This window comes from Microcaecilia unicolor, chromosome 3 (assembly GCF_901765095.1).
Source record: "Microcaecilia unicolor chromosome 3, aMicUni1.1, whole genome shotgun sequence".
NCBI lineage: Eukaryota > Metazoa > Chordata > Amphibia > Gymnophiona > Siphonopidae > Microcaecilia > Microcaecilia unicolor.
Window position 1 is genome coordinate 458088951 of NC_044033.1, and position 13088 is coordinate 458102038.

General features: G+C 43.8%; 1 protein-coding gene across 3 annotated transcripts in view; it reads right to left on the minus strand.

The window, feature by feature from the left end:
• The window catches only part of ICK (intestinal cell kinase), a 233865-nt gene that overhangs the window by 190688 nt on the left and 30089 nt on the right, over positions 1-13088 (minus strand). For all 3 annotated transcript variants that reach the window (XM_030198957.1, XM_030198959.1, XM_030198960.1), the window contains exon 2: positions 11495-11700. In XM_030198957.1, coding sequence (XP_030054817.1) covers positions 11495-11595 — 101 coding nt within the window. In that variant the 5' untranslated portion in view covers positions 11596-11700. The remainder of the gene's footprint in view (positions 1-11494; positions 11701-13088) is intronic.

Below are 13088 nucleotides of genomic sequence, written 5' to 3' on the forward strand. Positions count from 1 at the left end.
TTCATGGATACAAGGTGTGTCAGCAGCTTATAGCTCCTTGCGCATCCATGGAAACACAAACAGGTTCATAATTCATCAATGCCCAGGTAAACAAACCTCAGACCATAGCAAAGAAAACCAAGGACACTGTAGCAGCAGCGACAGCAGCACAATCTAGTATACGTGTAATTTTTATGCTATGTTACACTTACAGAGCACATTCATTGAACATAAATTCAATCCAAAGGCTGTTCACAACACAAAAAATATGATAAGCAAAGGCATCATGTTTTGAGTTGCATTTTTATGCAAAAAAAAAAAAAAAAAAAAAAAGAGGCAGCCTATAAATATAAACCATAAATCAATGAACAGAATCTCCCCATCATAAGAGGGAGAAAAATGTTTACTATAATCAAAAAAAATCTGAGCTGCTACTGTTATTTATGACATTTATATCCCACATTATTCCGAAAACAAACTTCAGTTCAACGTGGCTTACAGTTTAGATTAAAAATACAGAATTTGAATTTCAGCAGTAGTGAAGTAGTATGATGAAGTGGATGAGAGTAACAGATTAGCAAATAAACTACAACATTTGTTTCCAATGTAGGTGAAATCAGCAGAAAGTACTGATTTATATACCACGTTTTTAAAATTTGGTAGACGAAGTATGAGAGGATCCCTGGTTCCAAGGAAGGCTTTATATATATATTTTTTGTTACATTTGTATCCCACATTTTCCCACCTATTTGCAGGCTCAATGTGGCTTACATAGTGCCAGAGATGCGAATGCAGACTCCGGTGTAAACAAATACAGAGTGATGTTGAGATAGATAAGGTTCATACGGTAGTGCCACATGAGAGAGGATAAAGTTCATGTGGAATAGCCACATAGGGGCATCATACGCGGAAGAATTGTGTTGTGTCCATTCTGTATTTTGGTTTTATTGTGTCCATACTGTATTTTGGTTTTGTTGTGTCCATTCTGTATTTTGGTTATGTTGTGTTGCAGCGGTCAGGCTTTTATGTTGGGTTGGTAGGGTATGCCTTTTTAAACAAATGTTTTTAGTGTTCTCCTGAAGTGTAGGTGGTCGTACATAATTTTCAAGGCTTTTGGAAGTGCATTCCACAATTGTGTACTTATGTAGGAAAAATTGGATGTATAAGTTGATTTGTATTTGAGTCCTTTGCAGCTTGGGTAGTGTAGGTTTAGGTATGCTCGTGTTGATTTTGAAGTATTTCTGGTTGGTAGGTCAATCAGGTCTGTCATGTATCCCGGAGCTTCACCGTAGATAATTTTGTGAACCATTGTGCAGATCTTGAAAGAAATACGTTCTTTGATTGGGAGCCAGTGTAGTTTTTCGCGGAGGGGTTTTGCGCTATCAAATCGGGTTTTTCTGAAGATAAGCCTGGCTGCCATGTTCTGGGCGGTCTGAAGTTTCTTTAATGTTTGTTCTTTACATCCCACATAGATTCCATTGCAGTAGTCTATGTGACTTACTACCATTGATTGTATCAGGTTGTGAAATGTTTCTCTCGCGAAGAATTGTTTCACGCGTTTAAGTTTCCACATTGAGTAAAACATTTTCTTAGTTGTGGATATCACTTGTTTCTCTAGTGTTAGGTTGTGGTCTATTATAACGCCGAGGATTTTCAGGCTGTCTGAGATAGGGAGGGTGTGATCTGGGGTGCTGATAATTGTAGGGTTGTCCGCGCTGTGTTGGGATGAGACAATGTGTTTTTTCTTTGTTGAGTTTTAGTTGAAATGCGTTTGCCCAGGAGTCCATGATGTTCAAGCTGCTCTTGATTTCATTGGTGATTTCTGTCAGATTAGATTTGTAGGGAATGTATATTGTGACATCGTCTGCATATATGAAAGGGTTCAGGCCTAGGTTGGATAGGGTCATGGCTAAAGGGGTCATCATTAGGTTGAAGAGGATTGGTGATAGCGGTGATCCTTGTGGTACTCAGCAGTCTGCCTTCCATGGTGATGATATGGTTGATTTTGATTTTACTTGATATGTTCTTGTGGTTAGGAAACCATTGATCCAGCTAAGTATGTTACCATCATCCCGAACTTATCTAGCAATCTTAGTAGTATATTGTGGTTTACCATGTCGAATGCACTAGACATGTCAAATTGGAGGAGGAGGATATTTTTGCCTGTTGCTATTTCCTGCTTGAATTTGGCTAGAAGAGTGAGTAGTACTGTTTCTGTGCTGTGTAGTGGGCAAACTCCTGACTGGGATTCGTGTAATACTGAGAATTTGTGTATATAGTCAGTAAGTTTGGCTACCATGCTTTCCATCAGTTTGACTGACAGCGGGATGGATGCTACTGGTCGGTAGTTTGTGATTTCATTTGCTTTTTTCGTGGTGTCTTTTGGTATTGGGGTGAGTAGAATGTTGCCATTTTCCTTTGGGAAGAGACCTGTTGAAGCATGTAATTTAGGTGGGATGTGAAGTCTGCGATGAAGCAGTCAGGGGCGGATGTCATTAGGTAGTTAAGACAGGTGTCTAGATAGCAGTGAGTGTTAGAGAACCTGCTGATCGCCTGTGCAACTGTATCGACGTTAAGGGGGGGGCAAAGTTTAACCAGGTTCGGTCAGTCGGGTATTCTCCAGCAGTTGGGTCCAGTTTATTGAGGAAATTTTCTATGTCTGGGTTGTCGTGAGGTAGCGTGTTGCGTAGATTTACAATTTTTTCATTGAAATAATTGGCAAGTTTATCTGCAGATGGAATGTCTGTATTCGATGAAGTGACCAAGTTGGTGTCTAGGAGTTTGTTCATGAGTTGGTATAATTTCTTCGTGTCTTTGTAGTCAGTCCCTATTTTGGTTTTATAGTATGATCTTTTGGTCTGTTTTATTGCGTATTTGTATTTTCTTAGTGATTGTTTCCATGTGTTGAGTGTGTTTTCATCTTTTATTTTTTTTCCATGCTTTTTCAAGTTTCCTGGTTTGTGTTTTTAGTTTTTTCAGTTCGTTGTTGAACCATGGTATCGAGTTGCATTTACATGATATTTTTCTTCATAAGGGTGCTATATCATCCAGTATGTCTTTGCATCTTTTATCCCATTCCAAGAGATAGTTTAAGGAGTCTGTTTGTGCTGTCCAGTCATTGTTGTATGTCATTTGCCAGAATATGAAGATCTTTCTATTAAATGGTTCATATAATCTGGAACCAGTCCATGCAATATGTGGAATATAAAGGTACATAGCTTGAACGAGATCCTGGCTTTAATGGGAGCCAATATAATCTAACCAGTTTTAACACTTAGCTATTACATGCTATAAGCCTATTCTTGTGGTACAAAACACAACAAATATAAGTAAAATAAAGGCATTATAAATAAATATTTAGCAAGCAAATCAAGAATTTAAACAATAAATAAGGGGAAAAGGGATGGGATTTGATATGCCACTTTTCTGTGATTACAATCAAAGTGGTTTACATATTATATACAGGTACATATTTTGTACCTGGGGCAATGGAGGGTTGTGTCTTGCCCAGAGTCACAAGGAGATGTGGAGGAGCATAATCGAAAGGGGCGCCCAAGTTTTCCTGAGGACGTCTGCGCAGGACGTCCCCACGAAGGGGCAGGGAAACCCCTATTATTGAAACAAGATGGGGATTCATCTTTTGTTTCGATAATACGGTCGGGGACGCCCAAATCGCAAAATTTAGGTTGACCTTAGAGATGGTCGTCCCCGGTTTTCGGCGATAATGGAAACCGAGGATGCCCATCTCAGAAACGACAAAATCCAAGCCATTTGGTCGTGGGAGGAGCCAGCATTCGTAGTGAACTGGTCCCCCTCACATGCCAAGACACCAACCAGGCACCCTAGGGGGCACTGCAGTGGACTTCAGAAATTGCTCCCAGGTGCATAGCTCCCTTACCGTGTGTGCTGGGCCCCCCAAAACCCACTCCCCACAACTGTACACCACTACCACAGTCCTTATGGGTGAAGGGGGGCACCTACATGTGGGTTTCTGGTGGGTTTTGAAGGGCTCACATTTACCACTATAAGTGTAAAAGGTGGGTGGGATGGGCCTGGGTCTGCCTGTCTGAAGTGAACTGCACCCACTAAAACTGCTCCAGGGACCTGCATACTGCTGTCATGGAGCTGGGTATGATATTTGAGGGTGGCACAGAGGCTGGAAAAATATTTTTACAATTTTTTTTTTTGAGGATGGGAGGGAGTTAGTCACCACTGGAGGAGTAAGGGGAGGTCATCCCCGATTCCCTCCGGTGGTCATCTGGTCATTTAGGGCACATTTTTGTGGCTTGGTCGTAAGAAAAAAAGGACCAGGTAAAGTTGTCCAAGCGTTCATCAAGGACACCCTTCTTTTTTCCATGTGTTAGGCATGCCCCAGTCCTGCCTTCGCTACGCCTCCGACATGCCCCCGTGAACTTTGGTCATCCCCGCGACGGACAGCAGTTGAGGACGCCCAAAATCGGCTTTCAATTATGCCGATTTGGGCGACCCTGTGAGAAGGACGCCCATCTTGCCTGGAGTTAGCAGTGGAGGAGAAGGGGGACGACAAGAGTGGAGTTCACGGGGAGGAATGTAGGGAGAGATGAGAGGTAATGGGGGGCTGCAGAGTGGATGCATTTAAAGGTCAGTAAGAGAAGTTTGAACTATATGGAGATCCACTCAATGCCTCACTGCTTCCAGTGTTTGCTGGTCTAGCAGCAGCCATGCCTATCAATGCTTCAACTCCGGTATGATGCTCAACGTTGATGTCGACGCCTCTGATCTCAATGCCAGTGTTGACGCCGAGCCGGACTTGGCTCCAAAAAGTTTCTCACGTTGAGCCTCTCTGCAATGTTGGGTCCTTTTCTTCATATTAAGACAAAAGTTGAAGTTTTCAGGGCTATGGTTAGGCCCTAAACACTGGAGACATCAAGAATGGGTGTTCGTTCCAGAGATTGTCCGATTGCACCAGGTACCTGGCTTGAAGCCACTGGGAACTTTAGAGGACATGGATGGGAAAATGAAAAATAAAGTTCCGCGAATGGAAGGACTGCCAAAAAGGCAAAAAAAAACCACGCCGGAGGCACAAAAGCAGCTCTTGGACCAAGCAAGTGTGGAGAAAGTGAAAAAAGTACACCCTCTCCTCACTGCGGTAAAAAAGCAACTGAGGTGACAGCGTTTGCACAGTGGGCGGGAAGGCACTCGCACATGCACATTGGAGTGCGACTCATGCTCCAGAAAGCTCTTCTTATGCTTGTCATGAGATCTAGACCTGGCAATGCGGCCTGCGTTACCCACGTGTGAGAATAAATAGGCCTGCTTGTCCTTGGAGAAACAAGTGTACGCTGAACCTGAAGGCTATATGGGTCTTAGAGCAACAGATTACATATAGCACTATCATCACAGGCTTTTAAGCAACAACCAGTAAGTATGCATTCTTAAATTGGAAAAATTTGATGAACAGAAGGAATAAGTGTGTAATCATCAGCACACGGAGAAAAAGCAATAGAGCTTTCAAAACAAAAGAAAAAACCTCTTTGAAGATGCAAAACAACTAGCTAAGGTACAGATACACTGGGAAATAAAGAGGGTTAATTCAAAGACCACAAGCACAAGTAAAACAAAACCTAACACAAAAATGGTTAAGGAATGGTGAACCTGTGATGTTCTCATGAAAAATATAGCATATGACAATGCACTATAGAAAACACGGTTCACAGCCAGTATTGAAAAAAAATGGTAGAGAAGACAAATGCAAATTCTACAGCACTGAAATGGAAATGGTCACACTACTCATTACTGGGTATAAAATGTTGGTGTCAGGCAGCCTACGTATAGAAGCACAATAAGGTAGCATGTTTCATCCACTGGAAACTGTAAATGCTATAACACTGCTCTTGCAAAAAGCCACTAGGATCACAACCATGCGAGAATTATGGAGAAGGAAGATGTGATCACCTGGGGAATTCCCATCCGCACCAATACAAAGGCCTGGTGTGAGAAACTGTGGTAAAGAAGAAAATTACATAAACAACATTACTAATAGGATGTCAGTACCGAGAGACTATTGCACTTCACGTGGGGGTGAGATACTGATGGAATCATACAGGACAAGGTTGAGCAAATGATCAGATGTGATGAGGCAAAAATCGTCAAACAATAACTTCAGGTGTTCTCAGGTAGCAGCAAGAGCCAGAGGACTGGTAGTGGGTATATAAAGAAATATCAAACACAAACATAAAAAAAAGGAGGTGAAAATGCCCTTGTGAAAATCACCTGAAAGACCTCTTCTAGAGTAGAGAGAGGCTGTTTGAAACAAATGTCATTCACCAATACAGCAAAGTTACTCACCTGTAGCAGGTGTTCTCTGAGGACAACAGGTCAGGTATTCTCACATGTGGGTGACATCATCCGACGGAGACCAATGCAGACACTGGCTAGCGTATAGATGTTTCAAGAAAATTCTAGCAGCATCCCACCATGCAAGAGCAAGTGCCTTCCCGCCTGACGCGCAAATCCCTCAGTCAGGTAATATAGATGAAGGAATACAACTCCTAGGGGAGGTGGGAGGGTATGTGAGAATACTTGGCCTGCTGCCCTCGGAGAACACCTACTACAGATACCTTCACGTTCTCCGAGGATAAGCAGGCCCAGTTGTATTCTCACATGTGGTAATCCATAGCTACCAGGCTCACCCAAAAAAATAATACTAGGACAACAGGGAATTGAAACATCGAGGCCTCAAAGTCAATTAACCTGAAATTATATAAATTACTAGTTATGAAGATGCAGCCTGGAACATAACAAAACTGGGCCTAGGAGGGCGGGGTTGGATTTATTTATTTATTTAAAATGTTTCTATTCTGCATATGTCACATAAAGCCTTAGTGTTACCCCTAGCACTCACCTGGCATTAACCCTGTGGCCACCTGGAGGATCTAGCCTAGCAATGTGCAGGCCTGCCTGCACCTGTGCACGTGCCCCTACACTAGCATACCCTCCACCTGCCTGCTGGGTCCCACTTGCCTCTGGACAAGTTCTCCCACCCAGTGGCGTAGCTACGTGGGGCCTGAGGGGGCCTGGGCCCCCGTAGATTTGGTCCTGGCCTCCCTGCCAACGATCCCTTTGAACCCTCCCCCCGCCACCAACTCTCCCCCGCCGTCGCCGCCCGCCCCGCTGCCACATCAGATACCTTTTTTGCTGGCGGGGGTCCCCGAACCCCGCCAGCTGAAGAGAGTCTTCTTCAGCGTCGGAGTAGCGCCTTCGTTCAACGAAGTTCCTGCGATCAGCTGTTTTGACGCCTTACGTCCTGCACCGTACATGTAGCCCCGTGCAAGACATAAGGCGTCAAAACAGCTGATCGCAGGAACTTCGTTGAACGAAGGCGCTACTCCGGCGCTGAAGAAGATTCTCTTCGGCTGGCGGGGTTTGGGGACCCCCGCCAGCAAAAAAGGTATCTGATGCGGCGGTGGCGGGGCGGGCGGCAACGGCGGAGGAGAGTTGGTGGCGGGAGGGGGGTTCAAGGGTATCGTCAGCAGGCCGGCAGGGGGGGTCCAATGTGGCGGTGGCGGGGGGCGGCTAAACAGTGCCTCCCCCCACCTCGGGCTCTGGCCCCCCCCCCTCCCGGCGAGGTCTGGCTACGCCCCTGCTCCCACCTGCAAGTTATTCCCCCGGTGGTTTCTAAGGGTACTGGAGCCACAATCATAGGGGTCCCACAGTTCCCAGAAAACACCCACAGACCAAGAACACAAACTGCCAGGACAACAGAACTAACAAACTAATAGGTTTATTATCAAAAAAAGTACAACAGTGAACGATAAAAGTTTAAACAGGAACAGGTAAAATAACAAGGATTTGGTGTTAAATCTAGCTGAACATTTTTTACTACCTAAGTAGTACCTGGGGAGGTCAGGAAAAAAGAAACTGCTCACAAGAATTGAACAGGGCCTCAGGGAAGAGGTCTATTCCCTCCACACTTCTGAGACTGAGGAGTTCCAGCACATTCTGGACTAGGTCTTTGGCTTCAGGGCACACAGCATTAGCACTAAAGATGTTTGACCAATGACACTGCAGGTTACTTTTCCCTTTTGGGGAATGTAGCTAAAAAGAAAATAGACCTCTGTTAAGCTATAATGCAGAGGTCAAACACCACCTGGTCAACCAAGAGAAATATCCAGGAAAACCCGCCAAAAACGGAGAACTCAAACACCCCACGGGAAAACTCAAAAATTTGAGGAGAAAGAGTGGGAGGTTGATCACGGATACCAAAGATTGGAGAAATGAATACTTGAAATCAAACAAGTGGAGGAGTGGCCCAGTGGTTAGGGTGGTGGACTTTGGTCCTGGGGAACTGAGGAACTGAGTTCAATTCCCACTTCAGGCACAGGCAGCTCCTTGTGACTCTGGGCAAGTCACTTAACCCTCCATTGCCCCATGTAAGCCGCATTGAGCCTGCCATGAGTGGGAAAGCGCGGGGTACAAATGTAACAAAAAAAAATATTTAATAAAAAGACTCAGAAATCAAACGTTTATTTTAATAAAAAGACTCATTGAAATCAAATGTTTACTACTCTTATGTTCTTATGTAATACTTTTTCAGTGTGTAAATGTCTGGGTATCTTAGTCCACCTTTCTCTTTCATTTCCTTTAGATTATACATATTTAGGTATGAAGGACTCCAACTCTTTTGAGTCATCAAAAAATACAATTTTGCCGTGATGTTGGACTCTCACTTTTGCCGGGTATTGCATGAAGACCTTAAATCTTCTCTTATACAGTTCAGATCAATAAGGCGACACTACTTTGTGCTTTGTTGCCACCGCTGCAGAGAAATCTTGGAATAGCAAGAGCTTTGAATTCTCATAGTGGATCGGTTGGGTGACTCGATGTTTTTGTAAGATAGTCTCTTTGTCTGCATAATTCAGCATGTGAAAGATGACCGGACTCAGTCGGGAATTCTCTTCCAAACACCTACCCACGCAGTGCGCTCTCTCTATCTGGAACTTGGTTGGCCCACCCTGCAGTTACAAAGTAGTAGGAAGCCATTGCTCTAACCATTTCTGAAGGTTCCCTTTTTTGATGGATTCCGGGAGCCCCACAAGCCGGAGGTTGTTTTTCTGACTTTGGTTCTCATGGTCCTCTGCTCGTTCCTCCAGGGCCTTGGCTGTCTTATCCAAATCACACAACCACATCTCTGTTGACGCAGTTTGGGCCTTCTGTTGGACTATCCATGCCAGCAAACACCCACAGAAGGTGAGCTCTCCACAAGGAAACCAACGAAAGGAAAAACACACAGTGGATCCAAAAAAGTCCTCTCACAATGAGTGTCTTCCTGAACAAGGTCTTTATTAATAGTAGCTGAATTGACCCATAAGAACATAAGAGTAGTAAAACTGGGTCAGACCAATGGTCCATCTAGCCCAGTATCCTGTTTTCCAAACAGTGGCCAAGCCAGGTCACAAGTATCTGGAAGAAACTCAAATCATGGCAACATTCCATACTACAAATCCCAGGGCAAGCAGTTGGACTTTTCCTCCAGGAATTTGTCCAAAACTTTTTTTAAACCCAGATACACGAACCGCTGTTACCACATCCTCCGGCAAAGAGTTCCAGAGCTTAAAGAGATTGAGGCCGTTTTTCTCTAAATCTGTCTTTCGTACTTTGGTTCAATTCCTTGTCCTTACCAAATTCGATTACTGCAATTCCATCTATGCTGGACTTAAAGGTGGTCTTCTCAAAAAAATTACAAACAGCTCAAAATACTGCTGCTCGTCTTATATGTAGATCTCCTCACTTCGCCAAAGCCACTCCTCTTTTATATGAGCTACATTGGTTACCAATAAGATACATAATATCTTTCAAATTATATGTTTTCATTCACCAAATTCTGTTTGGTCAAGCCCCATCATATATGAATAATCTTATTGAATTACCCCCTTGTAATGCTGTTTCATCATCTAGAGAATATCTTGCCTTACATTTCCCTATCTGTAATAATGTGATATATAAAACATTTCACTCTGCTAATTTCTCCTATCAAGGCATCAACATTTGCAATTCTCTTCCTAAATCAATCAAGTTTAAAGATGATTACCTAACATTTAGAAGTCTTCTAAAAACACATTTCTTCAGTCTGGCCTTAATGAATACAAATAACTCTATTTAAATTTTACCCACATCCTCTTCTTAATCTTGTTTCCCATCTAGTCCTGCCTAATTATGCTCTCACCTAGCCACCCTTAATTATTTGTTTGTCCCTGAAGAGAGAACGGAAAGGGAAGTGTCTGGAACAGAAACATTAATACAGCAAAGAAAAGCAAAAAGTGTGTATAAAGAAAAAGAGCAAAATAACCAAGGAAAAAACATGAAAAAAAGGTTTTAAAAAATCCCTACTAAAAGCTTTGACTGATGCCTAAAAAACATTTCACCCTATAATATTGCATATGGTCTATCATAAGAGAGTAATAAAATCAAAGGACTGTTTGGTTTTATCCTGAAATCTGACAGAACTTGATTGCTTGGGGAGAAAGCCAAAGGATGATGGCAATGAGAAAGTCTGCTTGCCCTTCCACTGAAAACATGTTATCATCAAGGGCCTAATTGTATAACAAGTCACCTAAGTTAAAAGCCTACTTTATAAAAGCAACATAAATGCTTATTTTCCTTTATTTAAAAAAAAAAAAAAAAAAACAGGCCCCCAGATCAAGCCCAAATAGCAGGCAAATGCCGGCACACACATTTACGCCTATTCCCAGAGAGGTAAATGTGTGTATATTCATGTAATTCATAAAACAGGTGCTTGGGTGCAGCAGGGACAAGAGTTGCAGCATAACGACAGCCCTGGGAATGTCTACACACAGTGAACTATAAATACACTCCATCTTGCCAGCATGTGTACTTAATCACACCTATACTGCAATATCTACTATAATAAAACTCACCCTCAATGTTCTGAGGACACTGACGTCAGTGAAGCCAAGCTCTGACTTCCTTCAAAAAGGTTTGAAGGTTCGTGGTGGTGAAGCCACCAAAATCGCTCCGGGCCCCGCCCTCGAGGGCGGAGCAATGGCAGAACAACAAAGGGGTTGGCAGGGAGGGAGGCGGGGGGGGGGGGGGTGTGGTGTGTGTGGAAAATCGCTCCGGGCCCCGCCCTCGCGTCTAACGTCATGACATTGGGGCCAGAACAACAAAGGGGTTGGCCAGGGAGGGAGGGGGGTGTTAGCGACAAAAACCTTGCTAGCGCCCGTTTCATTTGCTCTGAAACAGGCTTCTTTTACTAGTAATTTAATAAAAATCCTTTCCCACACCTAAAATTACCCAGTTCTGTCTATATGAGGGTATGGACAGAGATGGGGAAAAGGAGGAAGGCCAGTATTTTGTTATAATTTTGGTACAATGGTAAATCTGTGCACATTGAACCATCACACAGTCCATTCTGGGAAAATTAAACCTAGTCAGGGTTGGAAGCCCACATCCAGCTAAGCAGTAATTCCTAGCACACATATCCAGACAGCTGTCAGTACTGTTAATAGTGACTCACTTTTTAATGGCAACCAGCTCTCCAGACTGGACGCTCCTGGCCAGGAGAACAGAACCATAGGTGCCATCACCTAGTTGTTTGAGGATCGTGTACCGATTCATTGTTGCTTCAGGCTGCGGTACACTGCAGCCAGGTCTTCCGGTGCCAGCACAGAGAGACAGGACTCAAGACCCTGAGCAGCATAGCTCTTGCAGGGTGTCTACCAGCTGTAGAGAGAGGAGAAAAGTGAACAGGGTTTAAAGCATGATAAAGAATAAGTTCCCCCACTCCCAAATGCTCATCCAATGCAGTAGTTGCACCACGGACCCTAGCCCTCATTGCCTCATCTCTCACTCACTAAAGCAACTCCCACTACTGACTGAAGCTACTGGCTACCTACAGTTATCCCCACCTTGCCCAGCACTACTGTAGTTTGTTCCAGGTTCCCAAAGACTTCCATCCACACAGTGCCATGCCATTAGCCTGAGGGATCAGCAATACTCCCCACCATGATCTGATTCCTGCCTCAGTGTCCTTAAGCTTAGAAAAATTCCAGGCTTTGGCTGTCTATAGAACAAATGGCAGAAAAGGTGTTCAGCACTGTCGAAGCAGACACCTGTGGGAAATGCTCAGCACATGAAAGCCAAAAGACTGTACAGGCAGTAGCACAAAACTATCAGCCTGCCCTTGCTGTCGAGCAGACAGAGAAATTCCAAAGTAAGCAGTACTCTGAGCTCTACTCCAAGGGAGTTTGAGGTAGCTGGCAAAATGTGTTAGAGGGCCAGTGCCCCAGTAACAGCTCTCTGGTAATTACTATCTCCATGTTACAACCTGAGAATCTAAACCAAGTTTGCTGAACTCCTACTGTGATGTTCACAGACTGAGGTGCCTCCTTACCTACCTCCAGCTAGTGACCAGCAGGCTGATATTGCTCCGCCTGTTATCTCAATATTGCCCACGGGCTTCTCTAAATAGGAGAAATTAGATCTTACCTGCTAATTGCTTTCCTTTAGTCCCTCGGACCGCCCAGAAACTTAGTACTGACGGGTTGTGCACGCCTTCCAGCAGATGGAGACTGACAACTCTGATTCTCAAGATAGCCAATAAGAGCCCTGGCTAGCTAGAGAAGGATTCAGTCTTATCTTTATAAAGCAGGAAAGAACAAGAAAAAGAAAGCAACTTCTGTGCAACCAAAGAACTGAACAGCACTGAGAGCATACAGAGTAAGGCATGTAGCTGGCTCAGTCAATGCTCAGTTGGCCTTTTTTTTTTTTTTTTAGTAAACTCATCACAAATCACAAACAGTAAAAGCAGCTCTAATCTGGAACCTAAAGAACCTGTAAACTAACCTAGTCATAAAGAACTGGAAAAAAGGTACTTGAAAACGACAGCGTAGGGAGGGATCTAGGCCAGTCTGGACGAACTAAAGGAAAGCAAATTAGCAGGTAAGATCTAATTTCTTCTTCCTTAGCATCCTCCAGACCAGCCCAGAAAATTAATGAGTAAAGTCATATCTTCCATTCGACGCTTCCGGAATCCACGAAGGACTATTGCAACAGTGTTTTTTTAGGATGCAAACCCCAAATACTGAAGAGACTCCAGACTGCCCAAAACA